This window comes from Pseudophryne corroboree, chromosome 1, assembly GCF_028390025.1.
Source record: "Pseudophryne corroboree isolate aPseCor3 chromosome 1, aPseCor3.hap2, whole genome shotgun sequence".
Classification (NCBI taxonomy): domain Eukaryota; kingdom Metazoa; phylum Chordata; class Amphibia; order Anura; family Myobatrachidae; genus Pseudophryne; species Pseudophryne corroboree.
Genome location: NC_086444.1, coordinates 294,722,018 through 294,738,164, shown reverse-complemented (window position 1 = coordinate 294,738,164; position 16,147 = coordinate 294,722,018). Strand labels below are relative to the sequence as shown.

The 16,147-nt window shown below is 47.2% G+C and overlaps 1 protein-coding gene across 4 annotated transcripts in view; it reads right to left on the bottom strand.

Annotated features, from left to right (window-relative positions):
- Positions 1–16,147, bottom strand: part of HECTD4 (HECT domain E3 ubiquitin protein ligase 4) — a 547,332-nt gene that overhangs the window by 291,638 nt on the left and 239,547 nt on the right. For all 4 annotated transcript variants that reach the window (XM_063964358.1, XM_063964361.1, XM_063964359.1 and 1 more), the window contains exon 15: positions 4,763–4,868. In XM_063964358.1, coding sequence (XP_063820428.1) covers positions 4,763–4,868 — 106 coding nt within the window. The remainder of the gene's footprint in view (positions 1–4,762; positions 4,869–16,147) is intronic.

Genomic DNA, 16,147 nt, shown 5'->3' with positions numbered 1-16,147 from the left:
AACCTTAATGGAGCCTAATTTTAGGCCCAAATTCACCCCAGTCTGTAGGAAGTGAAGGAGACGGCCCAGATGAAATTCCTCCGTAGAAGCATTCCTGGCCTCACACCAAGAAACATATTTTCGCCATATCCGGTGATAATGTTTAGCTGTCACGTCCTTCCTGGCCTTTATCAGCGTAGGAATGACCTCTTCTGGAATGCCCTTTTCCGCTAGGATCCTGCGTTCAACCGCCATGCCGTCAAACGCAACCGCGGTAAGTCTGGGAACAGACAGGGCCCCTGTAGCAACCGGTCCTCCCTGAGAGGAAGAGGCCACGGATCTTCCGTGAGCAATTCCAGTAGATCCAGATACCAGGTCCTTCGTGGCCAATCCGGAGCAATGAGAATTGTTCTCACTCCTCTTTTTCTTATTATTCTCAACACCTTGGGTATGAGAGGAAGAGGAGGAAACAGATAGACCGACTGGAACACCCACGGTGTTATTAGGGCATCCACAGCCACCGCCTGAGGGTCTTTTGACCTGGCGCAATACCTTTGTAGCTTTTTGTTAAGGCGGGACGCCATCATGTCTATCTGGGGCAGTCCCCACCGAGTTGCAATTTGTGCGAAGACTTCCTCATGAAGTCCCCACTCTCCCGGATGTAGGTCGTGTCTGCTGAGGAAGTCTTCTTCCCAGTTGCCTACTCCCGGAATGAACACTGCTGACAGTGCGCTTACATGATTTTCTGCCCAGCGAAGAATCCTGGTGGCTTCCGCCATCGCCCCTCTGCTCCTTGTGCCTCCTTGGCGGTTAATATGAGCCACTGCGGTGATGTTGTCTGACTGGATCAGCACCGGTTGGTTGTGCAGTAAGGTCTCCGCTTGACGTAGGGCGTTGTATATGGCCCTTAGCTCCAGGATGTTGATGTGAAGACAAGTTTCCTGACTTGACCACAGACCTTGAAAATTTCTTCCCTTTGTGACTGCTCCCCAACCTCGGAGGCTCGCGTCTGTGGTCACCAGGATCCAGTCCTGAATGCCGAACCTGCGACCCTCTAGAAGGTGAGCACTCTGTGGCCACCATAGGAGCGACACCCGGGCTCTGGGAGACAGGGTGATTAACCGATGGATTTGTAGATGTGACCCGGACCACTTGTCCAGTAGGTCCCATTGGAAAATTCTCGCATGGAACCTGCCGAAGGGAATGGCTTCGTATGATGCAACCATCTTTCCCAGGACTCGAGTGCAGTGATGCACTGATACCTGTTTTGGCTTTAATAGGTTCTTGACGAGAGTCATGAGTTCCTGAGCTTTTTCTATTGGAAGAAAAACCCTTTTCTGGTCTGTATCCAGAATCATGCCCAAGTAGGAGTCAACTGTGACTTTGGAATATTGAGAATCCAGCCGTGTTGCCTTAACACCTTTAGTGAGAGTGACACGCTGTTCAGCAACTGCTCCCTCGATCTCGCTTTTATGAGGAGATCGTCCAAGTATGGGATAATTGTGACCCCCTGCTTTCGCAGGAGTACCATCATCTCCGCCATTACCTTGGTGAAAATCCTCGGGGCCATGGAAAGCCCAAACGGCAACGTCTGAAATTGGTAATGAGAATACTGTACCGCAAATCTCAGGTACGCCTGGTGAGGTGGATAGATGGGAACATGAAGGTATGCATCCTTTATGTCTAAAGATACCATAAAATCCCCCCCTTCCAAGCTAGCGATGACCGCTCTGAGCGACTCCATCTTGAATTTGAACCGTTTTAAGTATAGGTTCAGGGATTTTAAATTTAAAATGGGTCTGACCGAACAGTCCGGTTTCGGGACCACAAACAGGGCTGAGTAATATCCCTTCCCTCGTTGGAGTAGGGGAACCTTGACCACCACCTGTTGAAGGCACAACTTGTGAATTGCATTTAAGACTATCTCCCTTTCTGGGGGAGAAGTTGGTAGAGCCGATTTGAAAAACCGGCGAGGAGGCATCTCTTCGAATTCCAGCTTGTATCCCTGAGCAAGAACTTCCACTGCCCAGGGATCCACCTGTGAGTGAACCCAGATGTGGCTGAAAACTCGAAGACGTGCCCCCACTGGGGCGGACTCCCTCAGGGGAGCCCCAGCGTCATGCGGTAGATTTTGTAGAGGCCGGGGAGGACATCTGTTCCTGGGAACTAGCTGTGGTGTGCAGCTTATTTCCTCTGCCCTTTCCTCGGGCAAGAAAGGACGATCCTCGTACTCTTTTGCTTTTATTGGAATGAAAGGACTGCATTTGATAATGTGGCGCTTTCTTAGGCTGTGAGGGAACATAATGCAAAAAATTCGATTTACCTGCCGTGGAGACCAGGTCCGAGAGACCTTCCCCAAACAATTGCTCACCTTTGTAAGGTAACACCTCCATATGCCTCTTTGAGTCGGCATCACCTGTCCACTGCTTGGTCCATAGGACTCGTCTAGCAGAAATTGACATAGCGTTTATTCTGGAACCCAGTAGACTAATGTCTCTTTGAGCATCCCTCATATATAAGACAGCATCTTTTATATGCCCTAGGGTCAATAAAATGGAATCCTTTATATAGGGTCTCAATTTCCGCTGATAAGGAATCTGTCCATGCTGCTACAGCGCTACAAACCCAGGCCGACGCAATTGCCGGTTTGAGTAATGTACCAGAATGTGTGTAAATGGACTTCAAGGTAATCTCCTGCTTGCGGTCAGCAGGATCCTTGAGGGTAGCCGTATCTTGGGATGGCAACGCTATCTTTTTTGATAAGCGTGTCAAAGCTTTGTCTACCCTAGGGGAGGATTCCCACCGTATCCTGTCCGTTGGTGGGAAAGGATACGCCATAAGAATCCTTTTGGGAATCTGCAGTTTTTTGTCTGGAGATTCCCAAGCTTTTTCACATAATTCGTTCAACTCATGTGAGGGGGGAAATGTTACCTCAGGTTTCTTTCCCTTATACATGTGTACCCTCGTGTCAGGGACCGGGGGTTCCTCTGTGATATGCAAAACATCTTTTATTGCAATAATCATATAACGAATACATGTAGCCAGTTTTGGCTGTAACTTTGCATCATCGAGTCAGAATCCGTGTCGGTATCTGTGTCTCCTAATTGGGATAGTGGGCGCTTCGGAGACCCTGAAGGTCCCGGCGACATAGGGACAGACATGGGTTGACTCCCTGGCTGTTCCTTAGCTTCAGCTTTGTCTAACCTTTTGTGCAATAAGTTTACACTAGCACTTAAAACATTCCACATATCCATCCAGTCAGGTGTCGGCACTGCCGACGGAGACCTCACATTCATACGCTCCCCCTCCTCCCTAGGTGAGCCTTCTACCTCAGACATGTCGACACACGCGTACCGACACACCACACACACAGGGAACCTCTTATATGAAGATAGTTTCCCCACCAGGCCCTTTGGAGAGAAAGAGAGAGAGTATGCCCGCACACACACCAGCGCTATATGACCCTGGAAAAAACAATAAATGTTTATCCAGCAGCGCTGTTTATATATATATATATATATATGCCAATTTGTGCTTTGTGCCCCCCCCCCCCCCCCCTCTTAAAACCCCTCTATCACCTTGTGTAAGCAGGGGAGAGTCCGTGGAGCTTCCTCTCAGAGCTGTGCTGTGGAGAAAAATGGCGCTGGTGTGTGCTGAGGGAGAAGCCCCTCGGTGGCGGGCTTCTGTCCCGCTCAAAATTACTGAAAACTGGCAGGGGTTCTGTTATATACATGTACAGTGCCCACCTGTACATGTATATACTTATTTTTGCCAAATGAGGTCCTATTGCTGCCCAGGGCGCCCCCCCTGCGCCCTGCACCCTTACAGTGACTGTGGTATGTGAGGTGAATGGGAGCAATGGCGCACAGCTTTACTGCTGTGCGTTACCTCAGTGAAGATCATGAAGTCTTCTGCCACCTCTAAAGTCTTTTCTTCTTCTTATACTCACCCGGCTTCTATCTTCCGGCTCTGCGAGGAGGACGGCGGCGCGGCTCCGGGACGAACTCCAGGGTGAGACCTGTGTTCTGACTCCCTCTGGAGCTAATGGTGTCCAGTAGCCTAAGAAACAGAGCCTTGAAACTCACAGAAGTAGGTCTGCTTCTCTCTCCTCAGTCCCACGATGCAGGGAGTCTGTTGCCAGCAGGCTCCCTGAAAATAAAAAACCTAACAAATATACTTTCTGACAGGCAGCTCAGGAGAGCTCCCTGTAGTAGTGCACCCATCTCCTCTGGGCACAGTATCAAACTGAGGTCTGGAGGAGGGGCATAGAGGGAGGAGCCAGTGCACACCCAGTTCTAAAGACTTTCTAAAAGTGCCCATGTCTCCTGCGGAGCCCGACTATCCCATGGTCCTTACGGAGTCCCCAGCATCCTCTAGGACGTTAGAGAAAATACATAAAACTACAGGTGATGCTCCTGTATTCCAGGAAGTATTTCTCCCCTATCCCTAACCCTAATATGTAACCCTGGAGAAGGCATAAAGCAGTGATAAGTGTAAGGTGATAATGCACCAGCCAATCTGATCTAATATGTTAATTGACATATTGGAGCTGATTGGTTGGTGCGTTATCACTTTGTACTTATCACTTTATCACTTATACTTTATCACTTCTTTATGCCTTCTCCAAGCTTAATATATCTGCCCAATAGAGTACTGTACTAAATGTATTTTGCTTTAGTAAAATCAGCCACCCAGGACTAATTCTCCAAAATGTAAAAAAAAAATGTAAAAAATGATTACAGATATTTAATAAACAACGGTATAGCGTATGTATCCGATTTACCTGTAATGTTCATCTTCATCACTCCCAAACCTGTTATTCTGTAACTGCTCAGTCAGGTTTGTCAAAATAACATCTTTGAGTTGGGAAAGTCCGCAATTCCTGTCACCTATCAGATAGAGTGACATCAGATGGTATTCGGTTATTCTTACCACGAAGCCACATTGTTGATTATACATTTTAGATGATTTCTGCAGAATATGTAAATAGAAGACTTCCCCTGGCCTAGATTATCGTATGCAGTGCAATCTTTCATAAGCATGGAGATCGTTTTTTTTTTATTGATTTTTTAAAGAGTCTTAATTTTATTTTTAAATATATATGTTATTCTAAAACTCAAACTATGATTTACATTTTTCAAAAATAATCTATTTCTCCTGAGTTGTGTTTAAGGACAATATTAGATAATTAAAAGCAATCTGTGTTAATTCATAATTCAGATGAAAAAATGTTTCACCTTGATTTCTTATAGTCCAAAAACATAGATGTAAAGTGTTCTGTGGTGCACTTGGGGCGTGGGGGGGCCTCAATCACAGATTTGGGTGCAGTGCGCAAACAGCAGAAAACATCATTGTGGTTCATTTAAAAGTCATATTTATCATGCTATTTGATGAAGCATCTGCAAGTGGTGCGATTAGAAGCTATATTTACTGTGTCAACTAAAAAGGTGCGGAAATTAGCTCTTGATTTAAACGGTTAATGAGATTGGGTATATTTAACAATGTCAGATGGACAGCTGCACAAAAAATAACTAGGCTTATTTGAAATGAAAAAGCAGTGTGTCTGATAAGGAGGAGTTTGCTGGTCTTCTCATATTTACTCTACATTTTAAAAGTGAAAATACAGCTTTGGTTTATGAGCAAATCTAGTGCCCTGTCCTTACTCTATTGCCAGTCATTCAGCATCTTTCTTAATATATAATACATTTATAGTCCACCCATTCCTCACCCATTTACATCTCTGACCTTATCTCTTTTTACACTCCCACACGCTCCACAAATTCACGATGCCTCTCATGCCAACTAATTACTTCCTCCCATTCCTGCCTCCAAGTTTTTGGCTGTTGTGCTACTTGCTTCTGGAATTCTCTACCTCTCTTTACCAGACTCTCCACCTCTCTACGAAACTTCAAACGGGCTCTCATGACCCACTTCTTCATCAATCCCATCCATCTCATACCCTAACCTTATGTTCCATGCTTATTGTCTACCCCATCTGTGTCACCCGTCTGTCCACCCCTCCCCTTTAGAATATAAGCTATACCGACTCTCATGTGCTTTTTCATTTCAATCCTTATTTCTCATCTGAATACACACTTTTAGACCAAGAACTATGTATATCAGTGAGAATCAGCCCCTCCCCCCTAACCGATAACAGTATTAAGTTAAATAAGGAGGCTCAGTGACTGCAAGCTACCTGGTTAAGTCTCTACAGCATCAATAGCTAGAAAATAAATGTGTGTGAATGGTTCAGTTAATTATATTCATACAAGGGTCTTTTACGACCATGCTGAACCCCCCCCCCCCTCCCACAATCAACCATCAAACCCCTCTATAAAAATCCTGTATTGAATCAGATGGACCATATAGATAGAGGAGAGTGCAGTGTTCATAAAGCACTTAAGGGTCTGTTTACTAAGCCTTGGATGGAGATAAAGTGGATGGAGATAAAGTACCAGCCAATCAGCTACTAACTGCCATGTCACAGGCTGGGTTTGAAAAATAACAGGAGCTATGGCTGGTACTTTATTATCTCAGTCACCTTTACCTCTATCCAAGGCTTAGTAAATAGACCCTTTACTCACTGCATACTTGCTTTCTCTTCCAGAAGTTGCAGGAGAGTCACGATTGATTTTTTGGGTAGTTCCCAGCACCCACAGAAGAATGCCCAGATCTCCCGCATCCTACACTACTTCCTAGTGAAGTGGATAGGATAGGGAGATAATGCAGGAAACTGTGGAACCACATGGAGGTGGTGGTGATTCATTATGCAAAATTGGGTCATTTAGCACCGCCCCTGCCTCGCTTGTCTGCGAATCATAGCATTTTGCAGCTACAGGGGCAGGGCTTAAGTAACGTGACAGCTCTGGCCCCCCTCCCAAAATGGGCAGCAGAGTCTCCTCTCTGGGCTTCTCCCGGAGAGGAGACCTACTAAATACGCAAATATGTTCATGGTCAAATTTATGGCACACTGCAAAGAGCAAAAAATTCTATGCAGTACTAATGGCTCATTTTTAAAAGAAAAAAACAAAATTAGCTTGGCCAATAGATTTTGATAGATACTAAAAACGTTTTATCATTAACAGAGCAGCTGGCTAAAAAGACTGTGACTTGTTATGAAATAACAGATACACGACAGAAAGAAACACACTGCTATTATACTCTTATTATTATAAATAAGAAATAGAACTGTAAAAATAATGGGATATTTGTATGTACGTTAAATCCTTGTCTCTAAATCCAACAGAGAACATTACTAGAGTGGAGTGCAGGGGTTGGGCACTTAAATATACTAGAAAAGATCAAGCTTCCCGCTCTATACCGCTCAAAAATAAGATTTTACACTTACCGGTAAATCTATTTCTCGTAGTCCGTAGAGGATGCTGGGACTCCGCAAGGACCGTGGGGAATAGACGGGCTCTGCAGGAGACATGGGCACTTTAAGAAAGACTTTAGACCCTGGGTGTGCACTAGCTCCTCCCTCTATGCCCCTCCTCCAGACCTCAGTTAGAGAAACTGTGCCCAGAGGAGATGGACAGTACGAGGGAAGGATTTTTGTTAATCCAAGGGCAAGATTCATACCAGCCACATCAATCACACCGTATAACTTGTGATAAACTACCCAGTTAACAGTATGAACAAACAACATAGTCTCGGTACAAACCGATGAACTATAATATAACCCTTATGTAAGCAATAACTATATACAAGTGTTGAAGAAGAAGTCCGCACTTGGGACGGGCACCCAGCATCCTCTACGGACTACGAGAAATAGATTTACCGATAAGTGTAAAATCTTATTTTCTCTAACGTCCTAGAGGATGTTGGGACTCCGTAAGGACCATGGGGATTAGAACCAAAGCTCCCAAACGGGCGGGAGAGTGCGGATGACTCTGCAGCACCGATTGAGCAAACAGGAGGTCCTCCTCAGCTAGGGTATCAAACTTATAGAACCTTGCAAAGGTGTTTGATCCCGACCAAGCAGCTGTTCGGCACAACTGTAATGCCGAGACCCCTCGGGCAGCCGCCCAGGAAGAGCCCACCTTCCTAGTGGAATGGGCCTTAACCGATTTTGGCAATGGCAATCCTGCCGAAGAATGTGCTTGCTGAATCGTGTTACAGATCCAGCGAGCAATAGTCTGCTTTGAAGCAGGTGCGCCAACCTTATTGGCTGCATACAGGATAAACAGCGCCTCTGTCTTCCTGACCCTAGCTGTTCTGGCCACATAATTCTTCAAAGCCCTGACCCCATCAAATGACTCGGAATCCTCCAAGTCTCGCGTAGCCACAGGCACGACAATAGGTTGGTTCATATGAAAAGATGAGACCACTTTAGGCAGGAATTGAGGACAAGTTCTCAATTCTGCCCTATCCACGTGAAAAACCAGATAGGGACTTTTATATGACAAAGCCGCTAATTCCGAAACACGCCTTGCAGAAGCTAAGGCCAACAACATGACCACCTTCCAAGTGAGATATTTCAACTCCACTGTTTTGAGTGGTTCATACCAAGGTGACTTGAGGAAACTTAATACCACGTTAAGATCCCAAGGCGCCACCGGAGGTATAAAAGGAGGCTGAATATGCAGCACTCCCTTCACAAATGTCTGTACTTCAGGAAGAGAAGACAATTCTTTTTGAAAGAAAATGGACAAGGCCGAAATTTGAACCTTTATGGATCCTAATTTTAGGCCCAAATTCACTCCTGTTTGAAGAAAGTGAAGTAAACGGCCCAAATGGAACTCCTCCGTAGGAGCAGTCCTGGCCTCACACCAAGAAACATATTTTCGCCATATGCGGTGATAATGTTTCGATGTCACGTCCTTCCTAGCCTTAATCAGGTTAGGAATGACCTCCTCCGGAATACCTTTTCCGCTAGGATCCGGCGTTCAACCGCCATGCCGTCAAACGCAGCCGCGGTAAGTCTGGGAACAGACAGGGCCCCTGTTGCAGCAGGTCCTGCCTTAGAGGAAGAGGCCACGGATCTTCTGTGAGCAACTCTGGCAGATCCGGATACCAAGTCCTTTGTGGCCAATCTGGAACAATGAGGATTGTTCTCACTCTTCTTTGCCGTATTATTCTCAACACCTTGGGTATGAGAGGCAAAGGAGTGAACACATAGACCGATCTGAACACCCATGGTGTCACCAGAGCGTCTACAGCTACTGCCCGAGGGTCTCTTGACCTGGCGCAATATCGCTTTAGCTTTTTGTTGAGACGGGACGCCATCATGTCTATCTGAGGCAGTCCCCACCGACCCGCGATCTGTGCGAAGACTTCGTGATGAAGTCCCCAATCTCCCGGATGCAGGTCGTGTCTGCCGAGGAAGTCCGCTTCCCAGTTGTCCACCCCTGGGATGAACACTGCCGACAGTGCGCTTACATGATTCTCCGCCCAGCGAAGAATCCTGGTTGCTTCTGCCATGGCCATTCTGCTCCTTGTGCCGCCTTGGCGATTTACATGAGCCACTGCTGTGACATTGTCCGACTGAATCAGAACCGGTTTGTCCCAAAGTAATGCCTCCGCTTGACGTAGGCCGTTGTATATGGCCCTCAACTCCAGGACGTTGATGTGGAGACAAGTCTCTAGAGTTGACCAGAGACCTTGGAAATTTCTTCCCAGTGTGACTGCTCCCCAACCTCGGAGGCTTGCGTCCGTGGTCACCAGGATCCAGTCCTGAATGCCGAACCTGCGGCCTTCCAGGAGGTGAGCACTGTGCAGCCACCACAGGAGAGATATCCTGGCTCTGGGAGACAGGGTGATCCTTTGATGCATTTGTAAATGAGACCCGGACCATTTGTCCAGTAGGTCCCATTGAAAAGTCCTCGCATGGAACCTGCCGAAGGGGATGGCCTCGTACGATGCCACCATCTTCCCCAGGACACGTGTGCAGTGAAGCACTGAAACTTTTTTGGCTTCAATAGGTTCCTGACCAGAGCTATGAGCTCCTGAGCCTTTTCCATTGGAAGAAAAACCTTTTTCTGTTCTGTGTGCAGAATCAGGCCCAAAAAGGTCAGACGCGCTGTAGGAACCAGCTGGGACTTCGGAATATCGAGAATCCAGCCGTGCTGTTGCAACATCCTCACAGACAGAGACACGCTGTCCAGTAACTTCTCTCGAGATCTCGCCTTTATGAGGAGATCGTCCAAGTATGGGATAATTGTGACACCCTGCTTGCGCAGGAGCACCATCATTTCCGCCATTACCTTGGTGAAAATTCTCAAGGCCGTGGAAAGCCCAAACGGCAATGTCTGAAATTGGTAATGACAATCCTGTACCGCAAATCTCAGGAACGCCTGGTGAGGAAGAAAAATCGGAACATGAAGGTAAGCATCCTTTATGTCCAGGGAAACCATCCAATTCCCCCCCCCCTCCAGGCTGGCGATGACCGCTCTGAGCGATTCCATCTTGAGCTTGAACTTTTTCAAGTACAGGTTCAGGGATTTCAGATTCAAAATGGGTCTGACCGAACCGTCCGGTTTAGGAACCACAAACAGGGTTGAGTAATACCCCTTTCCTTGCTGGAGAAGAGGAACCTTGACTATCACCTGTTGCAGATACAATTTCTGAATTGCAGTTAACACTAACTCCCTTTCTGACGGAGAAGCTGGCAGAGCCGATTTGAAAAACCGGCGAGGAGGCATCTCTTCGAATTCCAGCCTGTATCCCTGAGAAACAATCTCTATTGCCCAGGGATCCACCTGTGAGTGAACCCAAACGTGGCTGAAAAATCGAAGACGTGCCCCCACTTGAGCTGACCCCCCCAGGGGAGCCCCAGCGGCATGCGGTGGATTTTGCCAACGTAGGGGAGGACTTCTGCTCCTGGGAACTAGCTGTGTGCAGCTTTTTTCCCTTGCCTTTACCTCTTGCAAGAAAGGACGATCCCCGTACCTTTTTGCTTTTATTTGAACGAAAGGACTGCATTTGGTAATGAGGTGCCTTCTTAGTATGTTGTGGGGGAACATAAGGTAAAAAATTAGATTTACCAGCCGTAGCAGTAGAGACAAGGTCCGAGAGGCCTTCTCCAAACAACTCCTCCCCCTTGGAAGGCAACGACTCCATATGCCACTTTGAGTCGGCATCCCCCGTCCACTGTCGGGTCCACAAGAGTCGCCTAGCAGAAATAGACATAGCATTTATTCTGGAGCTTAGTAAACAAATGTCTCTTTGAGCATCCCTCATATATAACGCAGCATCCTTGATATGCTCTAGGGTCATTAGAATGGTATCCTTATCTAGGGTCTCAATCTCCGTAGACAAGGAATCTGTCCATGCTGCGACAGCACTACAAACCCAGGCCGATGCCATAGCCGGCCTAACAATAGTACCAGAATGTGTGTAAATGTACTTCATGGTAACTTCCTGCTTACGATCCGCAGGATCCTTGAGGGTAGCAGTATCCTGGGAAGGCAGTGCCACCTTCTTGGATAAGCGTGTCAACGCCTTGTCTACTTTAGGCGAAGATTCCCATCGTATCCTGTCCTTTTGTGGGAAGGGATACGCCATAAGAATCCTTTTGGGAACTTGTAGTCTCCTGTCTGGAGATTCCCAAGCGTTTTTGCACAATTCGCTTAGCTCAAATGAGGACGGAAAGGTGATCTCAGGCTTTTTCTCTTTATACATGTTGTGACGACACGTGATGACACAGCCGGCGCGTTATGTAGGTTATGTAGTAAACAGGTTCTGTATGGAGATGCAGGTAATCTGATCCTGTGCTCTCCATTGTGTACAAGAGTCCAGACACCTCGTCTCCACTCCTGACTGACCGGCTTGTGTGATGAATAGACAGGGGAGGGTATAACAAGAGTGAGATCTGCTGGGGGAAAGAGATCTGACAGAGAAGGTCAGAGAGTGGCAGGAGACTGGCTAAGAAGTAATGTTCTGTCAGGAGTTCCAGGAGGGATTGCCGTGTAGAATTGGATCACAGAAGTGTGCTGAGCTGTTTATAACCCATTCTGTTCAATAAACCACTGTTGGTTTTTCATCTACCACCATGACTGAGTGATTTTGAACCCAGTATCCTCACATTTGGTGGCAAGCAGAGGGATCACTCAGGTTACAAGCATGGATGCAAGATATTACAGCAGATTGGAGGCAGCAGCACAATATTACAAAGACATCAAGAAGGGAGTCCTGCAAGGACTGTGTCATGGAAACAAAATTGTAATCAATACAGTGGATACCAAGGAATCCCTAATTGGAAAACTGGCTCAATGGGACTTTGAGCACCCTTGTGATAAGGAGGAAGAGGAGGATATGGTCCAGGCCTCAGCGGAGGAGACCAGTAATGGAACCAGGGCAGTGGAGCTTGTGGTTGGAAGTTCGTCAGCATATCGGCAGGCTGGGAAGCCGGATCTGTTATTTATAGTTACCAAAATGCAGTACATTTGGGAGTACTGGAATGAAACTCAGCGGGTAATCAGCAGGTGGAGAGTATCCAGCATACAGGACAAGTTGTGTCAATCGGGTGAATGCGTTCATGCACTGCAGAAGTGAAGCAGCCACATGGAATCTGCTAGGCGAACCAGAGTTTGAGGAATTCAGGGAGGAAGTGATCGAAACAGTGGCCCAAATGACACAAAGTATACAATATACAGAGACGGAAGGGCAAGTGCAGAGTAAATTCTCTTCCTGGACAGAGGCAGAGGAAGCGGCATTGGATCGGGGGCCCCTAGATACCCCAGCATGGCGAGACATTGAGGAAGAAGTCGCTACTATCACCCGACCACCACTCGAGCAACAGATCCTCCAAGGGAATCCTTCAGGTGAGCACCAACCAGTCCTGGCTACTGAGCCATTTACGGTGTTGTGTTTGGGGGAGGCTACTGAAAATGAGAAGGAAGTGGGGTCTGTCATTCAAACACCCCAGGAGAAGATGCACTATGCCTTCCCATTTGCAGAGGTGGAAGAGGAGATCTCTGCGAGGGCAGCAGTAGGTGGTAATGTCCCAACTATAAGCATGGCTAGTGCAGACAGTGTCTCACTTCAGGCTGATCAGCATATTCGGCTGAGGGAGGCCTATTATGAAGCTATGTTCATGGCTGCCCCAGTTATTTTATCAGAAAAGGATGTTCAGGAAGGGCCCAGTGTATCCCCAGCTATTGTATCTCTCCCAGAAGATTCTGGAGGTCTGTTCCCATTCAGTGAACTTGATGGTAAGGAGCTGCAGTCTGATTGCCATAATCTTCCCTATGACTCTGAGAAAATCCAGGTATCAGACATGGTGAAAATAGCATCAGCTCAGGAACTGGAAGGGAACATGTTGCTCTACTCTAGGTAACCTGATTGTGTTTTGGACTGGCATTGTGTGCAAGGTGAAATGACTGACTCTAAACAGGACAATGGTGTTCAGCCAGGACATGTAGCAGTGAATGGAGAAGGTAATGCCACTGTCCCTGTGAACCTACATCCATATTCCAGTACAACCATGGTCGAGTTGGTGGGTACACACAAGGAAGCTGAGCAGATTGTACTCCAGGCCAAAGCATGCAAGACTCAGAGGATCCCACAAGTTACCCAGCCAGCCAGGCTGGAGGAAGCATTTACCCAGGATAGCACAGAAGAAACTTCTGGCATGAAGGAATCCCCATTGTGCCCTGACAATTACCATACCTGTGGTTCTTGTTTGGGGGAGGGAAGCCACTGTCCTGATGCACCAGAGGTGATGGAAGTGGGGTTCCCAGGGAATACATTGTTGGGGAGGGAGAGTGAGGGCCCCAGAGATCAGATTTTGTTTATGGAGGAAAACTGTGACTATCTGAAATTTGAGGTTACCCAGTTGGGTGTAGGGGAATTATTAAGTCCCCAGGCGCAGTTATTGGACTTACTGAATTACACTGTTGCACATGCTGTTACCCCAACCCAGCGGCTGTCTACAAAGGGGACTTTGATTAATGTATTTGGATGGGACACCGCGGGGAAATACAAGAACTATGGGCTGCTGATCACGTTTCCACCGGACCCTGGTAAGACTGTATTAATTTATGTACTGTGGGCCACGCATCCACCAGAACGGGGAAAGAAATTCCCACACAAGCCTCATGACAATTACCACAGACTTTGGACATGGGACGCTGGTGGGCTCTGTACAAACTGTAAAATGCATTCACAAAAACCACCAGACCCACAAGAGAAACCAGCCAGTCATTGTTATGATGGGGCACAGACTGTCTGATGTAGAAGAGCATCACTGCGCTCAGCAAGCTTAAGCTACTTAGGACACAGGGCCACAAAGTAGGGGAAGGTAACGTGACGACACAGCCGGCGCGTCGTGTCGCACAGTGGTAAAAGACACGTGGTTACTTTCCTAGCCCTGGTCCTACACATGGACTTCACCAATTGCCAATATGTTATTAGTTATATGTTAGGCAATATTGTATTGTATTGTGTGGTTATTATATTGTACAGTTATATTTTATCTGTTATATTTGGTATATGTAGTTTATTTGGTTATTATATATTCAATGTAATTGTTAACTGAATAAGTCTAGGCCAGAGTGTTAGTAACATAGTTAAAGCAGTTCATTGTAATTTAAGTCCCCTAGCTGTACACTCAGATGTGATTAGGATGAGTAGGTTATGTAGTAAATAGGTTCTGTATGGAGATGCAGGTAATCTGATCCTGTGCACTCCATTGTGTACAAGAGTTCAGACACCTCGTCTCCACTCCTGACTGACCAGCTTGTGTGATGAATAGACAGGGGAGGGTATAACAAGAGGAGTGAGCTCTGCTGGAGGAGAGAGATCTGACAGAGAAGGTCAGAGAGTGGCAGGAGACTGGCTAAGAAGTAATGTTCTGTCAGGAGTTCCAGGAGGGATTGTCGTGTAGAATTGGATCACAGAAGTGTGCTGAGCTGTTTATAACCCATTCTGTTCAATAAACCACTGTTGGTTTTTCATCTACCACCATGACTGAGTGATTTTGAACCCAGTATCCTCACACATGTGTACCCTCGTGTCAGGGACAGGGGGTTCCTCAGTAATATGCAAAACCTCTTTAATAGCAATGATCATGTAACGAATACCTTTAGCCACTTTTGGCTGTAATTTTGCATCCTCATAGTCGACACTGGAATCTGAATCCGTGACGGTATCTGTGATCTGGGATAATGTGCGTTTCTGAGACCCAGAAGGTCCCGGTGCCACTGGGACAGGCATGGTCTGACTACCTGACTGATCCCTAGCCTCAGTCTTGTCTAATCTCTTATGCAATAAATTTACATTAGCATTCAAGAAATTCCACATATCCATCCAGTCTGGTGTCGGCGTTGCCGACGGCGACCTGACATTCATGCACTCCCCCTCCTCCTTAGGTGAGCCTTCATCAAACATGTCGACACACGCGTACCGACACACTCCACACACACAGGGAAACCCTTTTCTGAAGACAGGTTCCCCTTTAGGCCCTTTGGAGAGACAGAGAGAGAGTATGCCAGCACACACCCCAGCGCTATATGACCCCGGAGAAAAACACAGAATGTTTACCCAGTAGCGCTGCTGTAATGTATAATCGCCAATTATGTGCCCCCCCCCCCTCTACTTTAAAACCCTCTTTCACCGTGTGTCAAGCAGGGGAGAGTCCGGGGAGCTTCCTCTCAGCGGTGCTGTGGAGAGAAAATGGCGCTGGTGAGTGCTGAGGGAGAAGCCCCGCCCCCTCGACGGCGGGCTTCTGTCCCGCTCAAACTTTGTAAAACATGGCGGGGGCTCTTTTATATACATGTACAGTGCCCACCTGTACATGTATATAGGTCATTTTGCCATAGGAGAGGTATTCATCGCTGCCCAGGGCGCCCCCCCCTGCGCCCTGCACCCTTACAGTGACCGGAGTGTGTGAGGTGTATGGGAGCAATAGCGCACAGCTGCAGTACTGTGCGTTACCTCAGTGAAGCACCCGAAAGGCTTCTGCCGCCTCAGTCTTCTTTCTTCTTTTCTTCCGGCTCTGTGAGGAGAACGGCGGCGTGGCTCTGGGATGAACGCCCAGGACGAACCTGAGTTCCACTCCCTCTGGAGCTAATGGTGTCCAGTAGCCGAGAAGCAGAGCCTATCATTTAAGTAGGTCTGCTCCTCTCTCCTCAGTCCCTCGATGCAGGGAGTCTGTTGCCAGCAGTGCTCCCTGAAAATAAGAAAAAACCTAACAAATATGCTTTCTTAGCAGAAAACTCAGGAGAGC